At 43.6% G+C, this 23,694-nt stretch overlaps 1 protein-coding gene across 1 annotated transcript in view; it reads right to left on the bottom strand.

The window, feature by feature from the left end:
- LOC135516574 (glutamate receptor-interacting protein 1-like) overlaps positions 1-296 on the bottom strand; it is a 92,221-nt gene extending 91,925 nt beyond the window's left edge. The window contains exon 1 of the mRNA XM_064940924.1: positions 256-296. Within this exon, the coding sequence (XP_064796996.1) occupies positions 256-296 (41 nt within the window). The remainder of the gene's footprint in view (positions 1-255) is intronic.
- Positions 297-23,694: the final 23,398 nt, after the last annotated feature.

Here is a 23,694-nt window from a genome sequence, read left to right as displayed (position 1 = left end):
TGCAATACTTACCATGGTAAAAGCTCTCCTTATCATTCAGCTGCAATACTTACCATGGTAAAAGCTCTCCTTATCATTCAGCTGCAATACTTACCATGGTAAAGCTCTCCTTATCATTCAGCTGCAATACTTACCATGGTAAAAGCTCTCCTTATCATTAGCTGCAATACTTACCATGGTAAAAGCTCTCCTTATCATTCAGCTGCAATACTTACCATGGTAAAAGCTCTCCTTATCATATAGCTGCATACTTACCATGGTAAAGCCTCTTTATCATTCAGCTGCAATAAATCCATGTAAAAGCTAGTCCTATCATATATGCAATAAATACCATGTAATTTAGCTCTACACCATCATATAGCTGCATGACTTATCATATAGCCTACACCATCACAATAAATCCATGTAATATAGTCTACCTACACCATCACAATAAATCCATGTAATATAGCCTACACCATCACAATAAATCCATGTAATATAGTCTACACCATCACAATAAATCCATGTAATATAGTCTACACCATCACAATAAATCCATGTAATATAGTCTACACCATCACAATAAATCCATGTAATATAGTCTACACCATCACAATAAATCCATGTAATATAGCCTACACCATCACAATAAATCCATGTAATATAGTCTACCTACACCATCACAATAAATCCATGTAATATAGCCTACACCATCACAATAAATCCATGTAATATAGTCTACACCATCACAATAAATCCATGTAATATAGCCTACACCATCACAATAAATCCATGTAATATGCCTACACCATCACAATAAATCCATGTAATATAGTCTACACCATCACAATAAATCCATGTAATATAGTATACCTACACCATCACAATAAATCCATGTAATATAGTCTAAACCATCACAATAAATCCATGTAATATAGCCTACACCATCACAATAAATCCATGTAATATAGCCTCATCACAATAAATCCAACTACCATCACAATAAATCCATGTAATATAGTCTACACCATCACAATAAATCCATGTAATATAGTCTACACCATCACAATAAATCCATGTAATATAGTCTACACCATCACAATAAATCCATGTAATATAGCCTACACCATCACAATAAATCCATGTAATTTAGTCTACACCATCACAATAAATCCATGTAATAGCCTACACCATCACAATAAATCCATGTAATATAGCCTACACCATCACAATAAATCCATGTAATTTAGTCTACACCATCACAATAAATCCATGTAATATAGTACACCATCACAATGAATCCATGTAATATAGCCTACAATAAATCCATGTAATATAGTCTACACCATCACAATAAATCCATGTAATATAGTCACCATCACAATAAATCCATGTAATATAGTCTACAATAAACATGTAATATATCATCACAATAAATCCATGTAATATAGTCTACACCATCACAATAAATCCATGTAATATAGTCTACACCATCACAATAAATCAATGTAATATAGTCTACACCATCACAATAAATCCATGTAATATAGTCTACACCATTACAATAAATCCATGTAATTTAGTCTACACCATCACAATAAATCCATGTAATATAGTCTACACCATCACAATAAATCCATGTAATATAGTCTACACCATCACAATAAATCCATGTAATATAGTCTACCAACACCGTCACAATAAATCCATGTAATTTAGTCTACACCATCACAATAAATCCATGTAATATAGTCTACACCATCACAATAAATCCATTATTTATTTTTAACAAGTGTAAAGAAACATTTTGACATGAAGAAAATGTAGAATAGCATTTTCTTAGTCATCCTTATGTTAGTTCCTGATCTGGCTGTGCCATATGGCTGTGGGCAACACTAGTTCATTTAGCAGACAAGATTTGCGTATATTTCCCATGGCATTATTTTATATTATTTGATTGTATGAAGAATACAATTGAAAATGAATAAACTAGAAAGGATATTTTTTTACCAAATTATTTCTGAGGGAATGTGCACATGACGCTATTCTGTGTTCTTTAACAAATAAAAATGTTCTCCTATATGCTTCGTGTAAAGTTATTCATGTAACTTAGTTACAAACGTTAAACTGTATGTTTTAATGTCTAATACGTTCTAAGGCTGCATGATGCGACTCTCAGGATGATTTGAAAAAAGTCTCATGAAAGGCTTCTTACGCAGGCTGCACACACCTCATCAGTCTCTCAATTTGGCTGCACACACTTCATCAGTCTCTCATTCACAATCTGACAAGCACTGGATAATATTCTCACCCATCACAATATACTCAATTTAATCTGGTCTTTACGTAAAGCCTACTAATATAGAGTACCAGTCAAAAGTTTAGACACACCTACTCATTCAAGAGTTTTTCTTTATTTGTACTATTTTCTACATTGTAGAATAATAGTGTAGGCATCACAACTATGAAATAACACATATGGAATCATGTAGTAACCAAAAAAGTGTTAAACAAATCAAATGTACTTTAGATTCTAGATTCTTCACATTATCCATCCTTTGTTTCTTTACCGCTTGTATCTTCTCAGGTATTCCACCGAGTTGCTCAGATATGATTCTAATGGGGGTGGATCATTATTACAGATATGATTCTAATGGGGGTGGATCATTATTACAGATATGATTCTAATGGGGGTGGATCATTATTACAGATATGATTCTAATGGGAGTGGATCATTATTACAGATATGATTCTAATGGGGGTGGATCATTATTACAGATATGATTCTAATGGGGGTGGATCATTATTACAGATATGATTCTAATGGGGTGGATCATTACTACAGATATGATTCTAATGGGAGTGGATCATTATTACAGATATGATTCTAATGGGGGTGGATAATTATTACAGATATGATTCTACTGGGGGGTGGATCACTATTACAGATATGATTCTAATGGGGTGGATCATTATTACAGATATGATTCTAATGGGGGTGGATCATTATTACAGATATGATTCTAATGGGAGTGAATCATTATTACAGATATGATTCTAATGGGGTGGAACATTATTACAGATATGATTCTAATGGGAGTGAATCATTATTACAGATATGATTCTAATGGGGGTGGATCATTATTACAGATATGATTCTAATGGGGGTGGATCATTATTACAGATATGATTCTAATGGGAGTGAATCATTATTACAGATATGATTCTAATGGGGGTGGATCATTATTACAGATATGATTCTAATGGGGGTGAATCATTATTACAGATATGATTCTAATGGGGTGAATCATTATTACAGATATGATTCTAATGGTGGTGAATCATTATTACAGATATGATTCTAATGGGGATGGATCATTATTACATATATGATTCTATTGGGAGTGGATCATTATTACATATGTGATTCTAATGGGGGTGAATCATTATTACAGATATGATTCTAATGGGGGTGAATCATTATTACAGATTTGATTCTAATGGAAGTGGATCATTATTACAGATATGATTCTAATGGGGAGTTTATCATTATTACAGATATGATTCTAATGGGGTGGATCATTATTACAGAAATGATTATAATGGGGGTGGATCATTATTACAGATATGATTCTAATGGGGGTGAATCATTATTACAGATATGATTCTAATGGGGGTGGATCATTATTACAGATATGATTCTAATGGGGGTGGACCATTATTACATATATGATTCTAATGGGGTTGGTTCATTATTACAGATATGATTCTAATGGGGTGGATCATTATTACAGATGTGATTCTAATGGGGGTGGACCATTATTACATATATGATTCTAATGGGGGTGGTTCTTTTTTAGGACTTAAGCGAGGGGGAAGAGGATACCCTCAATGGTCCAACAGGGGTCAGCAGCAGGGGTCAGGGGTCAGCAGCAGGGGTCCAGGGTCAGCAGCAGGGGTCAGGGGTCAGCAGCAGGAGTCAGGGGTCAGCAGCAGGGGTCAGCAGAAGCCACGCGGACGTGGCAGAAGTGTCCGAGGGGTAAGAAGAGTGAGGCCGCTCATTGGACAGGCAGTCAGAATGCCTGAGTGTGATCAACCTTTCTTCACGTCCCGTCACCACTTCATGTGAGTTGGCCTTGAGTAAGGGCTTATCTGTCATCCCCATTGCATCATATAATGATTTTTACACTACAGTCGAGTTTGAGAAATGATTTTGTACATTGAGACTTAGAGAGTTCTTCTGCCCCATAAATGTGGATCTGTCAAGTATGGGTGAGACGTGTGTTCAGGCTATGGGTGATACAATAGAGAATGGCATTTCTCACAGAACGAATACAACCTATTGGGATCCAAATCCACATTTTGCTCCGCCTAGATACAGAAATCCTTCCCTGGACACTTACTGCAGATTGGTGGGAAAAAGATGCGTCCCAGATTCTGGATAATAAAGGAGAATACAGAGTGTACAATAATCTCCCTAAAGAACAGAGACAAGCATTGACTCCACTCTGACAGTGCGTAATGGTGATAAGGCCTGTGGTGCTGGTAAAACAGCGATGATTATGTGAATGAGAGCCGGGAAACAACTGAACAACACCGCTTCCTATCAGAAACTGTCACGTGACCCCCCTCCCTACACACACACACACACACACACACTGTTCAAAGATGAGATTCAATACAAGCTGAAATCTCTTGTTGAAAGTGGAGACATAATGCACGAATAATAGAATTTCATGAAAGTAGACTAACCAATCAGGAGCGTTATTCATGCCTTACCAAAAATCCACCAATGATTGGATAAGCCAACAGGGAGACCTATCGTGGCCTCCATTTGGCTCATTAACTGGAAATATTCCTGCTTTTGTAGAAATGTCTTTCTAAAACCCAGTGTGTTGTCACTCCCTGCATATGAACACGATTCTACAGACGTGATTAACACCCTCAAGACAATGCAAAATATCAATGAGGAGACCACCCAGCCCCCCCTGGATTTGGATCCAATAGGCTTGCTATGATGTTGAATAAATACTTGTTGTATACTACCATCCCACACCAGGGAGACCTTGAAGCCATGGCATACTGTCTTAGTCAACGACCCACTGGCACACTGTCTTAGTCAACGACCCACTGGCACACTGTCTTAGTCAACGACCCACTGGCACACTGTCTTAGTCAACGACCCACTGGCACACCGTCTTAGTCAATGACCCACTGGCACACCGTCTTAGTCAACGACCCACTGGCATACTGTCTTAGTCAACGACCCACTGGCACACTGTCTTAGTCAACGACCCACTGGCATACTGTCTTAGTCAACGACCCACTGGCACACTGTCTTAGTCAACGACACACTGGCACACTGTCTTAGTCAACGACACACTGGCACACTGTCTTAGTCAACGACCCACTGGCACACTGTCTTAGTCAACAACCCACTGGCACACTGTCTTAGTCAACGACCCACTGGCACACTGTCTTAGTCAACGACCAACTGGCACACTGTCTTAGTCAACGACCCACTGGCACACTGTCTTAGTCAACGACTCACTGGCACACTGTCTTAGTCAACGACCCACTGGCACACTGTCTTAGTCAACGACCCACTGGCACACTGTCTTAGTCAACGACCCACTGGCACACTGTCTTAGTCAACGACCCACTGGCACACTGTCTTAGTCAACGACCCACTGGCACACTGTCTTAGTCAACGACCCACTGGCACACTGTCTTAGTCAACGATCCACTGGCACACTGTCTTAGTCAACGATCCACTGGCACACTGTCTTAGTCAACGATCCACTGGCACACTGTCTTAGTCAACGATCCACTGGCACACTGTCTTAGTCAACGATCCACTGGCACATTCCCTAGCACAAAGTGTGTTGTTGAACTGGCTGAGATTGCATCTAACTATTAACTCTTTCATCTTTTGAAAATGACATGTTCATTCAACAGAAGGGAACTGCTATGGGTCGTTCATTCAACAGAAGGGAACCGCTATGGGTCGTTCATTCAACAGAAGGGAACTGCTATGGGTCGTTCATTCAACAGAAGGGAACCGCTATGGGTAGTGAAAATGGCACCGTATTATGCCAATCTGTATGTGGGGTTGTTTTGAGAAGAATGTGAAGCTCTGCAAAGCGCTGCATTGATGACGTGTTCCTTCTGTTCCAGGGCTCGGCAGAGGAACTTCATCCATTCCACTCCTTCGTCACTACACGCCGTGAACATCTGAAATCCACCTTCACCTTCGATACGCATGAAATACGTTTTCTGGACTTTTTGATAAAGAGGGAAAGGGGGGGGGTTGTTTTAGCTACATAGGAAGCTAAAGGACAGGAATTCCCTGTTACGTGGAGATAGATTCCACCCTACACCCCCAAACAAAATCGCCCTTCACATCAGCCAATACAGTCGCCAACGCAGGATTTGTAGCACACAGAGTGACTATGACAAACAAGCCGACTGTCTGGATGAGCGTTACCCAGAGCAGACAGAGGGGTTACCCAGAGCAGACAGAGGGGTTACCCAGAGCAGACAGCGGGGTTACCCAGAGCAGACAGCGGGGTTACCCAGAGGAGACAGCGGGGTTACCCAGAGCAGACAGCGGGGTTACCCAGAGCAGACAGCGGGGTTACCCAGAGCAGACAGCGGGGTTACCCAGAGCAGACAGAGGGGTTACCCAGAGCAGACAGAGGGGTTACCCAGAGCAGACAGCGGGGTTACCCAGAGCAGACAGCGGGGTTACCCAGAGCAGACAGAGGGGTTACCCAGAGCAGACAGAGGGGTTACCCAGAGGAGACAGCGGGGTTACCCAGAGCAGACAGCGGGGTTACCCAGAGCAGGCAACGGGGTTACCCAGAGCAGACAGCGGGGTTACCCAGAGGAGACAGAGGGGTTACCCAGAGCAGACAACGGGGTTACCCAGAGCAGACAGCGGGGTTACCCAGAGCAGACAGCGGGGTTACCCAGAGCAGACAGCGGGGTTACCCAGAGCAGACAGCGGGGTTACCCAGAGCAGACAGAGGGGTTACCCAGAGCAGACAGAGGGGTTACCCAGAGCAGACAGAGGGGTTACCCAGAGCAGACAGAGGGGTTACCCAGAGGAGACAGCGGGGTTACCCAGAGCAGACAGCGGGGTTACCCAGAGCAGGCAACGGGGTTACCCAGAGCAGACAGCGGGGTTACCCAGAGGAGACAGAGGGGTTACCCAGAGCAGACAACGGGGTTACCCAGAGCAGACAGCGGGGTTACCCAGAGGAGACAGCGGGGTTACCCAGAGGAATGGCTGCATGACGCAAGGGATCGTTGTAACAATATGACCTAGTATGACAGCCTCACGCCCCAAACCACCCAGCCCCCCCTCCTGACCAATGAGTTCAATGCTACCTTCAGTACGCCCCAAACCACCCAGCCCCCCTGACCCCCCCCCTGACCAACGAGTTCAATGCTACCTTTAGTACGCCCCAAACCACCCCCCCCGACCAACGAGTTCAATGCTACCTTCAGTACGCCCCAAACCACCCAGCCCCCCTGACCAACGAGTTCAATGCTACCTTCAGTACGCCCCAAACCACCCAGCCCCCCGACCAACGAGTTCAATGCTACCTTCAGTACTCCCCAAACCACCCAGCCCCCCTCCTGACCAACGAGTTCAATGCTACCTTCAGTATGCCCCAAACCACCCAGCCCCCCGACCAACGAGTTCAATGCTACCTTCAGTACGCCCCAAACCACCCAGCCCCCTGACCAACGAGTTCAATGCTACACTTCAGTACTCCCAAACCACCCAGCCCCCACTGACCAACGAGTTCAATGCTACCTTCAGTACTCCCCAAACCACCCAGCCCCCCTGACCAACGAGTTCAATGCTACCTTCAGTACTCCCCAAACCACCCAGCCCCCCTGACCAACGAGTTCAATGCTACCTTCGGTACTCCCCAAACCACCCAGCCCCCCGACCAACGAGTTCAATGCTACCTTCAGTATTCCCCAAACCACCCAGCCCCCCGACCAACGAGTTCAATGCTACCTTCAGTATTCCCCAAACCAACCAGCCCCCTGACCAACGAGTTCAATGCTACCTTCAGTACTCCCCAAACCACCCAGCCCCCCTGACCAACGAGTTCAATGCTACCTTCAGTATTCCCCAAACCAACCAGCCCCCCTGACCAACGAGTTCAATGCTACCTTCGGTACTCCCCAAACCACCCAGCCCCCCCGACCAACGAGTTCAATGCTACCTTCAGTATTCCCCAAACCACCCAGCCCCCTGACCAACGAGTTCAATGCTACCTTCAGTATTCCCCAAACCACCCAGCCCCCCGACCAACGAGTTCAATGCTACCTTCAGTACTCCCCAAACCACCCAGCCCCCTGACCAACGAGTTCAATGCTACCTTCAGTACTCCCCAAACCACCCAGTCCCCCTGACCAACGAGTTCAATGCTACCTTCAGTACTCCCCAAACCACCCAGCCCCCCTGACAATCGAGTTGAATGCTACCTTCAGTACTCCCCAAACCACCCAGCCCCCCGACCAACGAGTTCAATGCTACCTTCGGTACTCCCCAAACCACCCAGCCCCCTGACCAACGAGTTCAATGCTACCTTCGGTACTCCCAAACCACCCAGCCCCCTGACCAACAAGTTCAATGCTACCTTCAGTACTCCCCAAACCACCCAGCCCCGCCTGACAAACGAGTTGAATGCTACCTTCAGTACTCCCCAAACCACCCAGCCCCCCTGACCAACGAGTTCAATGCTACCTTCGGTACTCCCCAAACCACCCAGCCCCCTGACCAACGAGTTCAATGCTACCTTCAGTACTCCCCAAACCACCCAGCCCCGCCTGACAAACAAGTTGAATGCTACCTTCAGTACTCCCCAAACCACCCAGCCCCCTGACCAACGAGTTCAATGCTACCTTCGGTACTCCCCAAACCACCCAGCCCCCCTGACCAACAAGTTCAATGCTACCTTCAGTACTCCCCAAACCACCCAGCCCCCCCTGACCAACAAGTTCAATGCTACCTTCAGTACTCCCCAAACCACCCAGCCCCCCTGACCAACGAGTTCAATGCTACCTTCAGTACTCCCAACATGGCAAACAGTTCGACCAACTCATTAAAAAAAACATCAGCAGGTCGTGAGCACTGATCCGCCAACTGGAGAGGACGTGTAAAGAACCCCCGTGGGTCGTCTTCAGACACGCCCCCCCCCCAACATCAGTCACATGGTGGTGAGGTGTGATCTTCTAACAGTGGCACCTTAGTACCTTCCTAGACGATATGCCTCCGACAGTAATTGCAGAAGTGGCCGACGAACCCAGTGTAACTTTACCTGTCAATGCATAGGTGTAATAGGTGGCAGGGAAGTCAGGCGCAGGAGAGTCAAACTGAGTGTAAAATGGAGTCTTTTAATAAAGTTCCAAGAGTCTGCTCCATAACACTAAATGTACAAACAAACCAAACATGGGTACGAGGACCCGACGCGCACCTATACAACAATCACACTATACTGAAAATAAAACAATCTCTGACAAAGACATGAGGGGAAACAGAGGGTTAAATACACAACAGGTAATGAATGGGATTGAAAACAGGTGTGTGGGAAGACAAGACAAAACCAATGGAAAATGAAAAAAGGATCAATGATGGCTAGAAGACCGGTGACGTCGAACGCCGAGCACCGCCCCCGAACAAGGAGAGGCAACGACTTCGGCAGAAGTCGTGACATTACCAAACAAATGCACACAATGTTCAATCACATTATCGCGGGCAAGACCACAACGATTAAGGGTGTCATTCCGTGTTCCACAAAAAAAAAATGGTCTACCTGATCAAGTGTATTTGTGATCTATGCTCATACAGGTTAGACCAAACGAGCTCTGAAAACAAGAGGATAGCAGATGACAGGAGGAATATCACACCCTTCACCAGAGGAACCCTGTGACTGTGCATTTCATGGGAGGCTCATCACAACATCAGCTCTCTGAGCTACATTTATATCAAACATGTTAGGACTCCTGGGGGGGCGGGGGTGGGGGGGCTGATCATCTAAAGGCCTGAACTAATAATATTATATATTCCTTACATGAATATGTCACGTTGATTTGTCCTGCCTTCCATGTCTCCTAAAGGCCTTTTTAAAGTAGTGTACAACATAGGAATAGGGCTCTGGTCTAAAGTAGTGTACAACGTAGGAATAGGGCTCTGGTCTAAAGTAGTGTACAACGTAGGAATAGGGCTCTGGTCTAAAGTAGTATACAATATAGGGAATAGGGCTCTGGTCTAAAGTGGTGCATTATATAGGGAATAGTGCTCTGGTCTAAAGTAGTGTACAATATAGGGAATATGGCTCTGGTCTAAAGTGGTGCATTATATAGGGAATAGGGTTCTGGTCTAAAGTAGTGTACAATATAGGGAATATGGCTCTGGTCTAAAGTGGTGCATTATATAGGGAATAGGGTTCTGGTCTAAAGTAGTGTACAATATAGGGAATATGGCTCTGGTCTAAAGTGGTGCATTATATAGGGAATAGGGTTCTGGTCTAAAGTAGTGTACAACGTAGGAATAGGGCTCTGGTCTAAAGTAGTGCACTATATAGGGAATAGGGCTCTGGTCTAAAGTAGTGTACAACATAGGGATAGGGCTCTGGTCTAAAGTAGTGTACAACATAGGAATAGGGCTCTGGTCTAAAGTAGTGTATAACGTAGGAATAGGGCTCTGGTCTAATGTAGTGCACTATATAGGGAATAGGGCTCTGGTCTAAAGTAGTGTACTAGATAGGGAATAGGGCTCTGGTCTAATGTAGTGCACTATATAGGGAAGAGGGCTCTGGTCTAAAGTAGTGCACTATACACGGAATAGGGTTCTGGACTAAAGTAGTGCACTATATAGGGAATAGGGTTCTGGACTAAAGTAGTGCACTATATAGGGAATAGGGTGTCATTTGGGACTCAGATAATAACATATATAGGGAATAGGGTTCTGGTCGAAAGTAGTGCACTATATAGGGAATAGGGTTCTGGTCTAAAGTAGTGCACTATATAGGGAATAGTGCTCTGGTCTAAAGTAGTGTACTATATAGGGAATAGGGCTCTGGTCTAAAGTAGTGCACTATATAGGGAATAGGGCTCTGGTCTAAAGTAGTGTACTATATAGGGAATAGGGCTCTGGTCTAAAGTAGTGCACTATATAGGGAATAGGGTTCTGGACTAAAGTAGTGCACTATATAGGGAATAGGGCTCTGGTCTAAAGTGGTGCATTATATAGGGAATAGTGCTCTGGTCTAAAGTAGTGTACAATATAGGGAATATGGCTCTGGTCTAAAGTGGTGCATTATATAGGGAATAGGGTTCTGGTCTAAAGTAGTGTACAACGTAGGAATAGGGCTCTGGTCTAAAGTAGTGCACTATATAGGGAATAGGGCTCTGGTCTAAAGTAGTGTACAACATAGGGATAGGGCTCTGGTCTAAAGTAGTGTACAACGTAGGAATAGGACTCTGGTCTAAAGTAGTGTATAACGTAGGAATAGGGCTCTGGTCTAATGTAGTGCACTATATAGGGAATAGGGCTCTGGTCTAAAGTAGTGTACTATATAGGGAATAGGGCTCTGGTCTAATGTAGTGCACTATATAGGGAAGAGGGCTCTGGTCTAAAGTAGTGCACTATACACGGAATAGGGTTCTGGACTAAAGTAGTGCACTATATAGGGAATAGGGTTCTGGACTAAAGTAGTGCACTATATAGGGAATAGGGTGTCATTTGGGACTCAGTTAATAACATATATAGGGAATAGGGTTCTGGTCGAAAGTGGTGCACTATATAGGGAATAGGGTTCTGGTCTAAAGTAGTGCACTATATAGGGAATAGGGCTCTGGTCTAAAGTAGTGCACTATATAGGGAATAGGGCTCTGGTCTAAAGTAGTGCACTATATAGGGAATAGGGCTCTGGTCTAAAGTAGTGTACTATATAGGGAATAGGGCTCTGGTCTAAAGTAGTGCACTATATAGGGAATAGGGCTCTGGTCTAAAGTAGTGCACTATATAGGGAATAGTGCTCTGGTCTAAAGTAGTGCACTATATAGGGAATAGGGCTCTGGTCTAAAGTAGTGCACTATATAGGGAATAGGGCTCTGGTCTAAAGTAGTGTACTATATAGGGAATAGGGCTCTGGTCTAAAGTAGTGCACTATATAGTGAAAAGGGCTCTGGTCTAAAGTAGTGCACTATATAGGGAATAGGGTTCTGGACTAAAGTAGTGCACTATATAGGGAATAGGGCTCTGGTCTAAAGTAGTGCACTATATAGGGAATAGTGCTCTGGTCTAAAGTAGTGCACTATATAGGGAATAGGGCTCTGGTCTAAAGTAGTGCACTATATAGGGAATAGGGCTCTGGTCTAAAGTAGTGCACTATACACGGAATAGGGTTCTGGACTAAAGTAGTGCACTATATAGGGAATAGGGTTCTGGACTAAAGTAGTGCACTATATAGGGAATAGGGTGTCATTTGGGACTCAGTTAATAACATATATAGGGAATAGGGTTCTGGTCGAAAGTGGTGCACTATATAGGGAATAGGGTTCTGGTCTAAAGTAGTGCACTATATAGGGAATAGGGTGCCATTTGGAATGCATCCATCGACAGAAGCATCTGGACAGTTCAGACAGTTGGGGTCAAACTGAATGATACATCAGTGGTATTTATTTCAGAGGAAACTCATCTTTCAAAGCCTCAGTTTTATCTATGCTTCCTGACAGAACAGTTGGTTGCTCTAATATCTCTCTTGTTCATCAACTATTTATACAATTATATCTATTATCTCCACCCGGGATACACAGAATAGGAACAGAGCAATTTCCTCCTCCCTGAGGGATTGTAACTGAGGCTGTTGTGATTTTTGATTGGCTACCACGTCTGTTATGTAGGCTGGCCGACAAAGAACAACGGACCTCTATAGCAATGCAGTGTCGATCACGGCGGGGTGTGTGTGTGTGTGTGTGTGTGTGTGTGTGTGTGTGTGTGTGTGTGTGTGTGTGTGTGTGTGTGTGTGTGTGTGTGTGTGTGTGTGTGTGTGTGTGTGTGTGTGTGTGTGTGTGTGTGTGTGTGTGTGTGCTGATCGCCGCGAGTTTGTGGGTTTGTGTTCAGTATAAAGACAGACCAAATGGAGGCTCAGAAAAGCAATGGGATTTGTGATTTCTCTACTAAGCCATGAGAGGGGAATGAGAGAGAGAGGAGAGAGGGGGGAGAGAGTGCGGAGAGAGAGAGGAGAGAGAGGGAGGAGAGAGGAGAGAGGGAGGAGAGAGAGGGAGGAGAGAGGGAGGAGAGAGAAGGAGGAGAGAGAGAGGAGAGAGGGTTGAGAGAGATAGAAGAGAGAGAGGAGAGAGGGTGGAAAGAGAAAGAGAGGAGAGAGGGAGGTGCAACGAGCTGAGAGAGACAGAGAGAGGAGAGAGAGAGAGAGAGAGAGGGGAAAGAAAAGAAAAGAGAGAGCAGAGATAGGAGAGAGAGAGAGAGAGAGACAGAGAGAGAGAGAGAGAGAGAGAGAGAGAGAGAGAGAAAGAGAGAGGAGAGAGAGAGAGAGAGAGAGAGAGGGGGGGGAAGAAAAGAAAAGAGAGAGCAGAGATAGGAGAGAGAGAGAGAGAGAGAGAGACAGAGAGAGAGAGAGAGAGAGAGAGAGAGAGAGAGAAAGAGAGAGAGAGAGAGAGAGAGAGAGAGAGAGGGGGGAAAGAAAAGAAAAGAGAGAGCAGAGATAGGAGAGAGAGAGAGAGAGACAGAGAGAGAGAGAGAGAGAGAGAGACAGAGAGAGGAGAGAGAGAGAGAGAGAGAGAGGGGGAAAGAAAAGAAAAGAGAGAGCAGAGATAGAAGACAGGCGGACGCCTCATCGCCGCTGGCTCTCCCCACCACATGTTCGTCAGCGGGCTGCGTGCCCTCTGTGCTAGCTAACATGGTTTACCCAGGCACACTGTAATTATGCATCCCATTACCACGGAGACACACACAGACATCTGAGAAGGAAGCATCTGCTGTTGCTGGAGAGGAAGCAATACGGGGTGTTGTTACCATCGGAACAGGGGGGGGAGTACGGTAAGGGTGAGGTAGAGGTATGGGGTGTTATTACCATCGGAATGGGGTGGGGGGTAGGTACAGGTAGAGGTAGAGGTAGAGGTAGATGTATGGGGTGTTGTTACCATCGGAACAGGGGGGGAGTACGGTACAGGTAGAGGTAGAGGTAGAGGTAGAGGTATGGGGTGTTATTACCATCGGAATGGGGGGGGGTACGATACAGGTAGAGGTAGAGGTAGATGTATGGGGTGTTATTACCATCGGAATGGGGTGGGGGGTACGATACAGGTAGAGGTAGAGGCAGAGGTAGAGGTAGATGTATGGGGTGTTATTACCATCGGAATGGGGTGGGGGGGTACGGTACAGGTAAAGGTAGAGGTAGATGTATGGGGTGTTATTACAATCGGAATGGCTTGGGGGGTTACGATACAGGTAGAGGTAGAGGCAGGGGTATGGGGTGTTATTACCATCGGAACGGGGAGAGGGGTACAGGTAGAGCCAGGGGTATACACACACCACGGCTGTGGGTGGTGGAATAAGAGGAGAGAGCGGAGGAGGAGCGGAGAGAGAGAGGAAGGGATCTGGTTTTCATATACATCTCATCTGAGACTCGTGAGATGGCTGAGGCACCTGAACCTGGCACGGGGCACGACCCTTTATTTTCACACAATAATAACTCTCACAGGTAAATATCTGAGGAAGCGACAGATGCGCTCTGTCCCCAATATCAACTTTCATCACTTCATATTGAAGATGCGTTGTATTCCGACAGAGGGAAATGGGAACAACCTACTCTACGGTTCCTCATATAAATCCCGGTATATCTTTATAATGTACGGCATGAGGTAAGACGGCATAAGGTGTGATGAGACGGACGACAGCCGTGAGAAAAGGTCGATGGTGTTCCTTTATAAAAACTGAAAGTGAATGGGATCAAAAACATGGCTGTCTCCATAGGGAATCATCAAGTATCATGGAACGCTGCAGGCTTCCACAACACACCAACAGCTGTGTGATTCATTAATAAACCCTGCAGAGGGTCGTAGTAATAACAGCTGTCTGATTCATTAATAAACCCTGTAGAGGGTCGTAGTAATAACAGCTGTCTGATTCATTAATAAACCCTGGAGAGGGTCGTAGTAATAACAACTGTCTGATTCATTAATAAACCCTGGAGAGGGTCGTAGTAATAACAGCTGTCTGATTCATTAATAAACCCTGGAGAGGGTCGTAGTAATAACAGCTGTCTGATTCATTAATAAACCCTGGAGAGGGTCGTAGTAATAACAGCTGTCTGGTTCATGAATAAACCCTGGAGAGGGTCGTAGTAATAACAGCTGTCTGATTCATTAATAAACCCTGGAGAGGGTCGTAGTAATAACAGCTGTGTGATTCATTAATAAACCCTGTAGAGGGTCGTAGTAATAACAGCTGTGTGATTCATTAATAAACCCTGGAGAGGGTCGTAGTAATAACAGCTGTGTGATTCATTAATAAACCCTGGAGAGGGTCGTAGTAATAACAGCTGTCTGATTCATTAATAAACCCTGGAGAGGGTCGTAGTACTAACAGCTGTCTGATTCATTAATGAACCCTGTAGAGGGTCATAGTAATAACAGCTGTCTGATTCATTAATAAACCCTGGAGAGGGTCGTAGTAATAACAGCTGTCTGATTCATGAACAAACCCTGGAGAGGGTCGTAGTACTAACAGCTGTCTGATTCATTAATAAACCCTGGAGAGGGTCGTAGTAATAACAGCTGTCTGATTCATTAATAAACCCTGGAGAGGGTCGTAGTAATAACAACTGTCTGATTCATTAATAAACCCTGGAGAGGGTCGTAGTAATAACAGCTGTCTGATTCATTAATAAACCCTGGAGAGGGTCGTAGTAATAACAGCTGTCTGATTCATTAATAAACCCTGGAGAGGGTCGTAGTAATAACAACTGTCTGAGTCATTAATAAACCCTGGAGAGGGTCGTAGTAATAACAGCTGTCTGATTCATTAATAAACCCTGGCGAGGGTCGTAGTAATAACAGCTGTCTGATTCATTAATAAACCCTGGAGAGGGTCGTAGTAATAACAGCTGTCTGATTCATTAATAAACCCTGGAGAGGGTCGTAGTAATAACAGCTGTGTGATTCATTAATAAACCCTGGAGAGGGTCGTAGTAATAACAGCTGTCTGATTCATTAATAAACCCTGGAGAGGGTCGTAGTAATAACAGCTGTCTGATTCATTAATAAACCCTGTAGAGGGTCGTAGTAATAACAGCTGTCTGATTCATTAATAAACCCTGGAGAGGGTCGTAGTAATAACAGCTGTCTGATTCATTAATAAACCCTGGAGAGGGTCGTAGTAATAACAGCTGTCTGATTCATTAATAAACCCTGGAGAGGGTCGTAGTAATAACAGCTGTGTGATTCATTAATAAACCCTGGAGAGGGTCGTAGTGATAACAGCTGTGTGATTCATTAATAAACCCTGGAGAGGGTCGTAGTGATAACAGCTGTCTGATTCATTAATAAACCCTGGAGAGGGTCGTAGTAATAACAGCTGTGTGATTCATTAATAAACCCTGGAGAGGGTCGTAGTACTAACAGCTGTCTGATTCATTAATAAACCCTGGAGAGGGTCGTAGTAATAACAGCTGTCTGATTCATTAATAAACCCTGGAGAGGGTCGTAGTAATAACAGCTGTCTGATTCATTAATAAACCCTGGCGAGGGTCGTAGTAATAACAGCTGTCTGATTCATTAATAAACCCTGGAGAGGGTCGTAGTAATAACAGCTGTCTGATTCATTAATAAACCCTGGAGAGGGTCGTAGTAATAACAGCTGTGTGATTCATTAATAAACCCTGGAGAGGGTCGTAGTAATAACAGCTGTCTGATTCATTAATAAACCCTGGAGAGGGTCGTAGTAATAACAGCTGTCTGATTCATTAATAAACCCTGTAGAGGGTCGTAGTAATAACAGCTGTCTGATTCATTAATAAACCCTGGAGAGGGTCGTAGTAATAACAGCTGTCTGATTCATTAATAAACCCTGGAGAGGGTCGTAGTAATAACAGCTGTCTGATTCATTAATAAACCCTGGAGAGGGTCGTAGTAATAACAGCTGTCTGATTCATTAATAAACCCTGGAGAGGGTCGTAGTAATAACAGCTGTGTGATTCATTAATAAACCCTGGAGAGGGTCGTAGTGATAACAGCTGTGTGATTCATTAATAAACCCTGGAGAGGGTCGTAGTGATAACAGCTGTCTGATTCATTAATAAACCCTGGAGAGGGTCGTAGTAATAACAGCTGTGTGATTCATTAATAAACCCTGGAGAGGGTCGTAGTACTAACAGCTGTCTGATTCATTAATAAACCCTAGTACTAACAGCTGTCTGATTCATTAATAAACCCTGGAGAGGGTCGTAGTAATAACAGCTGTCTGATTCATTAATAAACCCTGGAGAGGGTCGTAGTAATAACAGCTTTCTGATTCATTAATAAACCCTGTAGACGTAGTAATAACAGCTGTCTGATTCATTAATAAACCCTGGAGAGGGTCGTAGTAATAACAGCTGTGTGATTCATTAATAAACCCTGGAGAGGGTCGTAGTAATAACAGCTGTCTGATTCATTAATAAACCCTGGAGAGGGTCGTAGTAATAACAGCTGTCTGATTCATTAATAAACCCTGGAGAGGGTCGTAGTAATAACAGCTGTCTGATTCATTAATAAACCCTGGAGAGGGTCGTAGTAATAACAGCTGTGTGATTCATTAATAAACCCTGGAGAGGGTCGTAGTAATAACAGCTGTCTGATTCATTAATAAACCCTGGAGAGGGTCGTAGTAATAACAGCTGTCTGATTCATTAATAAACCCTGGAGAGGGTCGTAGTAATAACAGCTGTGTGATTCATTAATAAACCCTGGAGAGGGTCGTAGTAATAACAGCTGTCTGATTCATTAATAAACCCTGGAGAGGGTCGTAGTAATAACAGCTGTCTGATTCATTAATAAACCCTGGAGAGGGTCGTAGTAATAACAGCTGTCTGATTCATTAATAAACCCTGGAGAGGGTTGTAGTAATAACAGCTGTGTGATTCATTAATAAACCCTGGAGAGGGTCGTAGTAATAACAGCTGTGTGATTCATTAATAAACCCTGGAGAGGGTCGTAGTAATAACAGCTTTCTGATTCATTAATAAACCCTGTAGAGGGTCGTAGTAATAACAGCTGTCTGATTCATTAATAAACCCTGGATATCGTAGTAATAACAGCTGTCTGATTCATTAATAAACCCTGGAGAGGGTCGTAGTAATAACAGCTGTCTGATTCATTAATAAACCCTGGAGAGGGCGTAGTAATAACAGCTGTCTGATTCATTAATAAACCCTGGAGAGGGTCGTAGTAATAACAGCTGTGTGATTCATTAATAAACCCTGGAGAGGGTCGTAGTAATAACAGCTGTCTGATTCATTAATAAACCCTGGAGAGGGTCGTAGTAATAACAGCTGTCTGATTCATTAATAAACCCTGGAGAGGGTCGTAGTAATAACAGCTGTCTGATTCATTAATAAACCCTGGAGAGGGTCGTAGTAATAACAGCTGTCTGATTCATTAATAAACCCTGGAGAGGGTCGTAGTAATAACAGCTGTCTGATTCATTAATAAACCCTGGAGAGTAGTAATAACAGCTGTCTGATTCATTAATAAACCCTGGAGAGGGTGTAGTACTAACAGCTGTCTGATTCATTAATAAACCCTGGAGAGGGTCGTAGTAATAACAGCTGTCTGATTCATTAATAAACCCTGGAGAGGGTCGTAGTAATAACAGCTGTCTGATTCATTAATAAACCCTGGAGAGGGGTAGTAATAACAGCTGTGTGATTCAATAATAAACCCTGGAGAGGGTCGTAGTAATAACAGCTGTGTGATTCATTAATAAACCCTGGAGAGGGTCGTAGTAATAACAGCTGTCTGATTCATTAATAAACCCTGGAGAGGGTCGTAGTAATAACAGCTGTCTGATTCATTAATAAACCCTGGAGAGGGTCGTAGTAATAACAGCTGTCTGATTCATTACTAAACCCTGGAGAGGGTCGTAGTAATAACAGCTGTCTGATTCATTAATAAACCCTGTAGAGGGTCGTAGTAATAACAGCTGTCTGATTCATTAATAAACCCTGGAGAGGGTCGTAGTAATAACAGCTGTCTGATTCATTAATAAACCCTGGAGAGGGTCATAGTAATAACAGCTGTGTGATTCATTAATAAACCCTGGAGAGGGTCGTAGTACTAACAGCTGTCTGATTCATTAATAAACCCTGGAGAGGGTCGTAGTAATAACAGCTGTCTGATTCATTAATAAACTTTGACTATCTCTCTTGCGAGTCTGTCTGGAAGCTGGGTTTATTCAGCTCTCTGGGTAACTGCTAACCTAACTCATCTTCAGAGAATGAAATCAAATCAAATGTATTCATAGCCCTTCTTGAATCAGCATCTCAAGGTGCTGTATAGTACAATGTTTGTGCGCTTTCTTCAAGTCGTACCAGAGTACAGATAGTGGTCATCGAAACACAATAATATATCATATAATATCATCATTTAAACGTTTAATTCATTTGAACTAAACTAATAATCACAGTTGACTATCTAGTCAAACACACACACACACACACACACACACACAGACACATACATAAACACAAACAAACACACACATACACACAAACAAACATGCACACACAGACACACACACAGACACAAACAAACAAACACACACACATACACACACAAACATACACACACACACAAAAGCAAACACAAACACAAACACAAACATCAAATAAAATCAAACCAAATGTATTTATATAGCCCTTCGTACATCAGCTGATATCTCAAAGTGCTGTACAGAAACCCAGCCTAAAACCCCAAACAGCAAGCAATGCAGGTGTAGAAGCACGGTGGCTTGGAAAAACTCCCTAGAAAGGCCAAAACCTAGGAAGAAACCTAGAGAGGAACCAGGCTATGAGGGGTGGCCAGTCCTCTTCTGCCTGTGCCGGGTGGAGATATAGGATATAACCCCACCCACTTTGCCAAAGCACAGCCCCCACACCACTAGAGGGATATCTTCAACCACCAACTTACCATCCTGAGACAAGGCCGAGTATAGCCCACAAAGATCTCCGCCACGGCACAACCCAAGGGGGGGGGGGGGGGGGGGGGCAACCCAGACAGGAAGATCACATCAGTGACTCAACCCACTCAAGTGACGCACCCTTCCTAGGGACGGCATGAAAGAGCACCAGTAAGCCAGTGACTCAGCCCCTGTAATAGGGTTAGAGGCAGAGAATCCCAGTGGAAAGAGGGGAACCGGCCAGGCAGAGACAGCAAGGGCGGTTCGTTGTTCCAGAGCCTTTCCGTTCACCTTCACACTCCTCATATGACCCACTGAAGAGACGAGTCTTCAGTAAAGACTTAAAGGTTGAGACCGAGTCTGCGTATCTCACATGGATAGGCAGACCGTTCCATAAAAATGGAGCTCTATAGGAGAGAGCCCTGCCTCCAGCTGTTTGCTTAGAAATTCTAGGGACAATTAGGAGGCCTGCGTCTTGTGACCGTAGCGTCACACACACACACACTGAACACCAGCAGTAAGTGATGTGTAAGTGATGCTATGGGATTACTGTTATTATGTGAACGTGACAAGACCCTCTGAATGACAGGCTGACCTCTACAGACACAGAACAGGTTCAAGTCCAGTAATTATCCCACAACGTACAGACCATAGTATTAACTGCTCCTTCTTAATTACACCCTGTCATAACCACAGAACTCGCTGGCTGTGCGCCCTATATAGTGCACTACCACAGCCCTATAGGCCCTGGTCAAATGTAGTGCACTGTATAGAGAACAGGATGCCATTTTGGACCACCCCCAGCGAGCGGAACACTGGGCGTCACCTTGACAACGAGAGGAGAAAATCACTGTAATTAACGCCACGGAGGAGAACAATCCACGGAAAACACAGTATTTTAGAAACGTGTTCAACCGTAGACTAAACGGAGAGCGCTCAAGCTCGTCTAGTTGTTCCAGGTGTTTCACACCACATGACCCCCGTGTGTGTGTGTGTGTGTGTGTGTGTGGGGGGGGGTTACTCTTTAATTTATCACAGAGCTTCTCCTTTAAAGATGTGGAATTACTGATCATTCTCCCTTTTAAAATAATCTTTTAAGAAGACATCGTCTCTGTGCATCGGCGCACGGTAGTGTAACGTCTCGCATTCGCTTCAGACAATATAGGACTTTTCTTACAGTCAAGGTGTTGAATGTGTCTTTCACGTTGGATAAATGTGGATTGATAAGGTCTACATTAGACTTCACGTTTAATGCCTTTTAAGCTACTGCTACTGTCTGTTAATCATATAGGCACAGTCACTTTAACTATACATTCATGTACGTACTACCTCAGTTGTCCCGACCAACCAGTGCTCCCTCACATTGGCTAACCGGGCTGTCTGCATTGTGTCCTGCCACCCGCCACACACCAACCCCTCTTTACACTGCTGCTACTCTCCGTCCATCATATATGCATAGTCACTTTAACCATATCTACATGTACATACTACCTCAATCAGCCTGACTAACAGGTGTCTGTATATAGCCTCTCTACTGTATATAGCCTCTCTACTGTATATAGACTCTCTACTGTATATACCCTCGCTACTGTATATAGCTACTGTATATACCCCTACTGTATATCTACTGTATATAGCCCCTCTACTGTATATAGCCCCGCTACTGTATATAGCCTGTAATACCCTCTACTGTATATAGCCTCGCTACTGTATATAGCCCCTCTACTGTATATAACCTCGCTACTGTATATAGCCTCTCTACTGTATATACCCTCGCTACTGTATATAGCCTCTCTACTGTTTATAACCTCTCTACTGTATATAGCCTCTCTACTGTATATAGCCTCTCTACTGTATATAGCCTCTCTACTGTATATAGCCTCACTACTGTATATAGCCTCTCTACTGTTTATAACCTCTCTACTGTATATAGGCACTCTACTGTATATAGCCTCTCTACTGTATATAGCCTCTCTACTGTATATAGCCTCTCTACTGTATATAACCTCTCTACTGTATATAGGCTCTCTACTGTATATAGCCTCACTACTGTATATAGCCCCTCTACTGTATATAACCTCTCCACTGTATATACCCTCTCTACTGTATATAGCCTCACTACTGTATATAGCCTCTCTACTGTATATAACCTCTCCACTGTATATAGCCTCTCTACTGTATATAGCCTCTCTACTGTATATAGCCTCTACTGTATATAGCCCCTCTACTGTATATAACCTCTCTACTGTATATAGCCCCTCTACTGTATATAGCCTCGCTACTGTATATAGCCTCACTACTGTATATAGCCTCGCTACTGTATATAGCCTCTCTACTGTATATAGCCTCTCTACTGTATATAGCCTCTCTACTGTATATAGCCTCTCTACTGTATATAGCCTCTCTACTGTATATAGCCTCTCTACTGTATATAGCCTCTCTACTGTATATACCCTCTCTACTGTATATAGCCTCACTACTGTATATAGCCCTCTACTGTATATAACCTCTCTACTGTATATAGCCTCTCTACTGTATATAGCCTCTCTACTGTTATAGCCTCTCTACTGTATATAGCCTCTCTACTGTATATAGTCTCTCTACTGTATGTATCTCTACTGTATATACCCTCTCTACTGTATATACCCTCTCTACTGTATATACCCTCTCTACTGTTTATAGCCTCTCCACTGTATATAGCCTCTCTACTGTATATAGCCTCTCTCTCTTATATACCCTCTCTACTGTATATAGCCTCTCTACTGTATATAGCCTCTCTACTGTATATAGCCTCTACTGTATATAGCCTCTCTACTAAGCCTCTATATATAGCCTCTCTACTGTATATAGCCTCTCTACTGTATATAGCCTCTCTACTGTATATAGCCTCTCTACTGTATATAGCCTCTCTTCTGTTTATAGCCTCTCTACTGTATATAGCCTCTCTACTGTATATAGCCTCTCTACTGTATATAGCCTCTCTACTGTATATATCCTCTCTACTGTTTATAGCCTCTCTACTATATATAGCCTCTACTGTATATAGTATCTCTACTGTTTATAGCCTCTCCACTGTATATAGCCTCTCTTCTGTTTATAGCCTCTCTACTGTTTATAGCCTCTCTACTGTATATAACCTCTCTACTGTATATAGCCTCTCTACTGTATATAGCCTCTCTACTGTATATAGCCTCTCTACTGTATATAGCCTCTCTACTGTATATAGCCTCTCTAAAGTATATTATTCATGTATATTATTAATGTATATTACTATCTGTATATTACTCTCTGTATATTACTCTCTGTATATTACTCTCTACTCTACTTCACCTGTTGTATTTGGCTCACGTGACAAATAAACTTTGATTTGATTAATATTTAGATTCATTTCCGATACGCTTTTGAATGTCTGAATTGGAAATGGGGTGACCTACAGTATCTTGTTGTGCGTGACAGATCACGTTTATCTAATCTCTCCCCGGCTGTCTGCTCAGTTCAGTCATGTT

The sequence above is a fragment of the Oncorhynchus masou genome, chromosome 27 (genome assembly GCF_036934945.1).
Source record: "Oncorhynchus masou masou isolate Uvic2021 chromosome 27, UVic_Omas_1.1, whole genome shotgun sequence".
In the NCBI taxonomy this organism is placed as follows: domain Eukaryota; kingdom Metazoa; phylum Chordata; class Actinopteri; order Salmoniformes; family Salmonidae; genus Oncorhynchus; species Oncorhynchus masou.
Note: the sequence above shows the minus strand (reverse complement) of the source record. Positions and strands in the feature narration are given on the sequence as shown.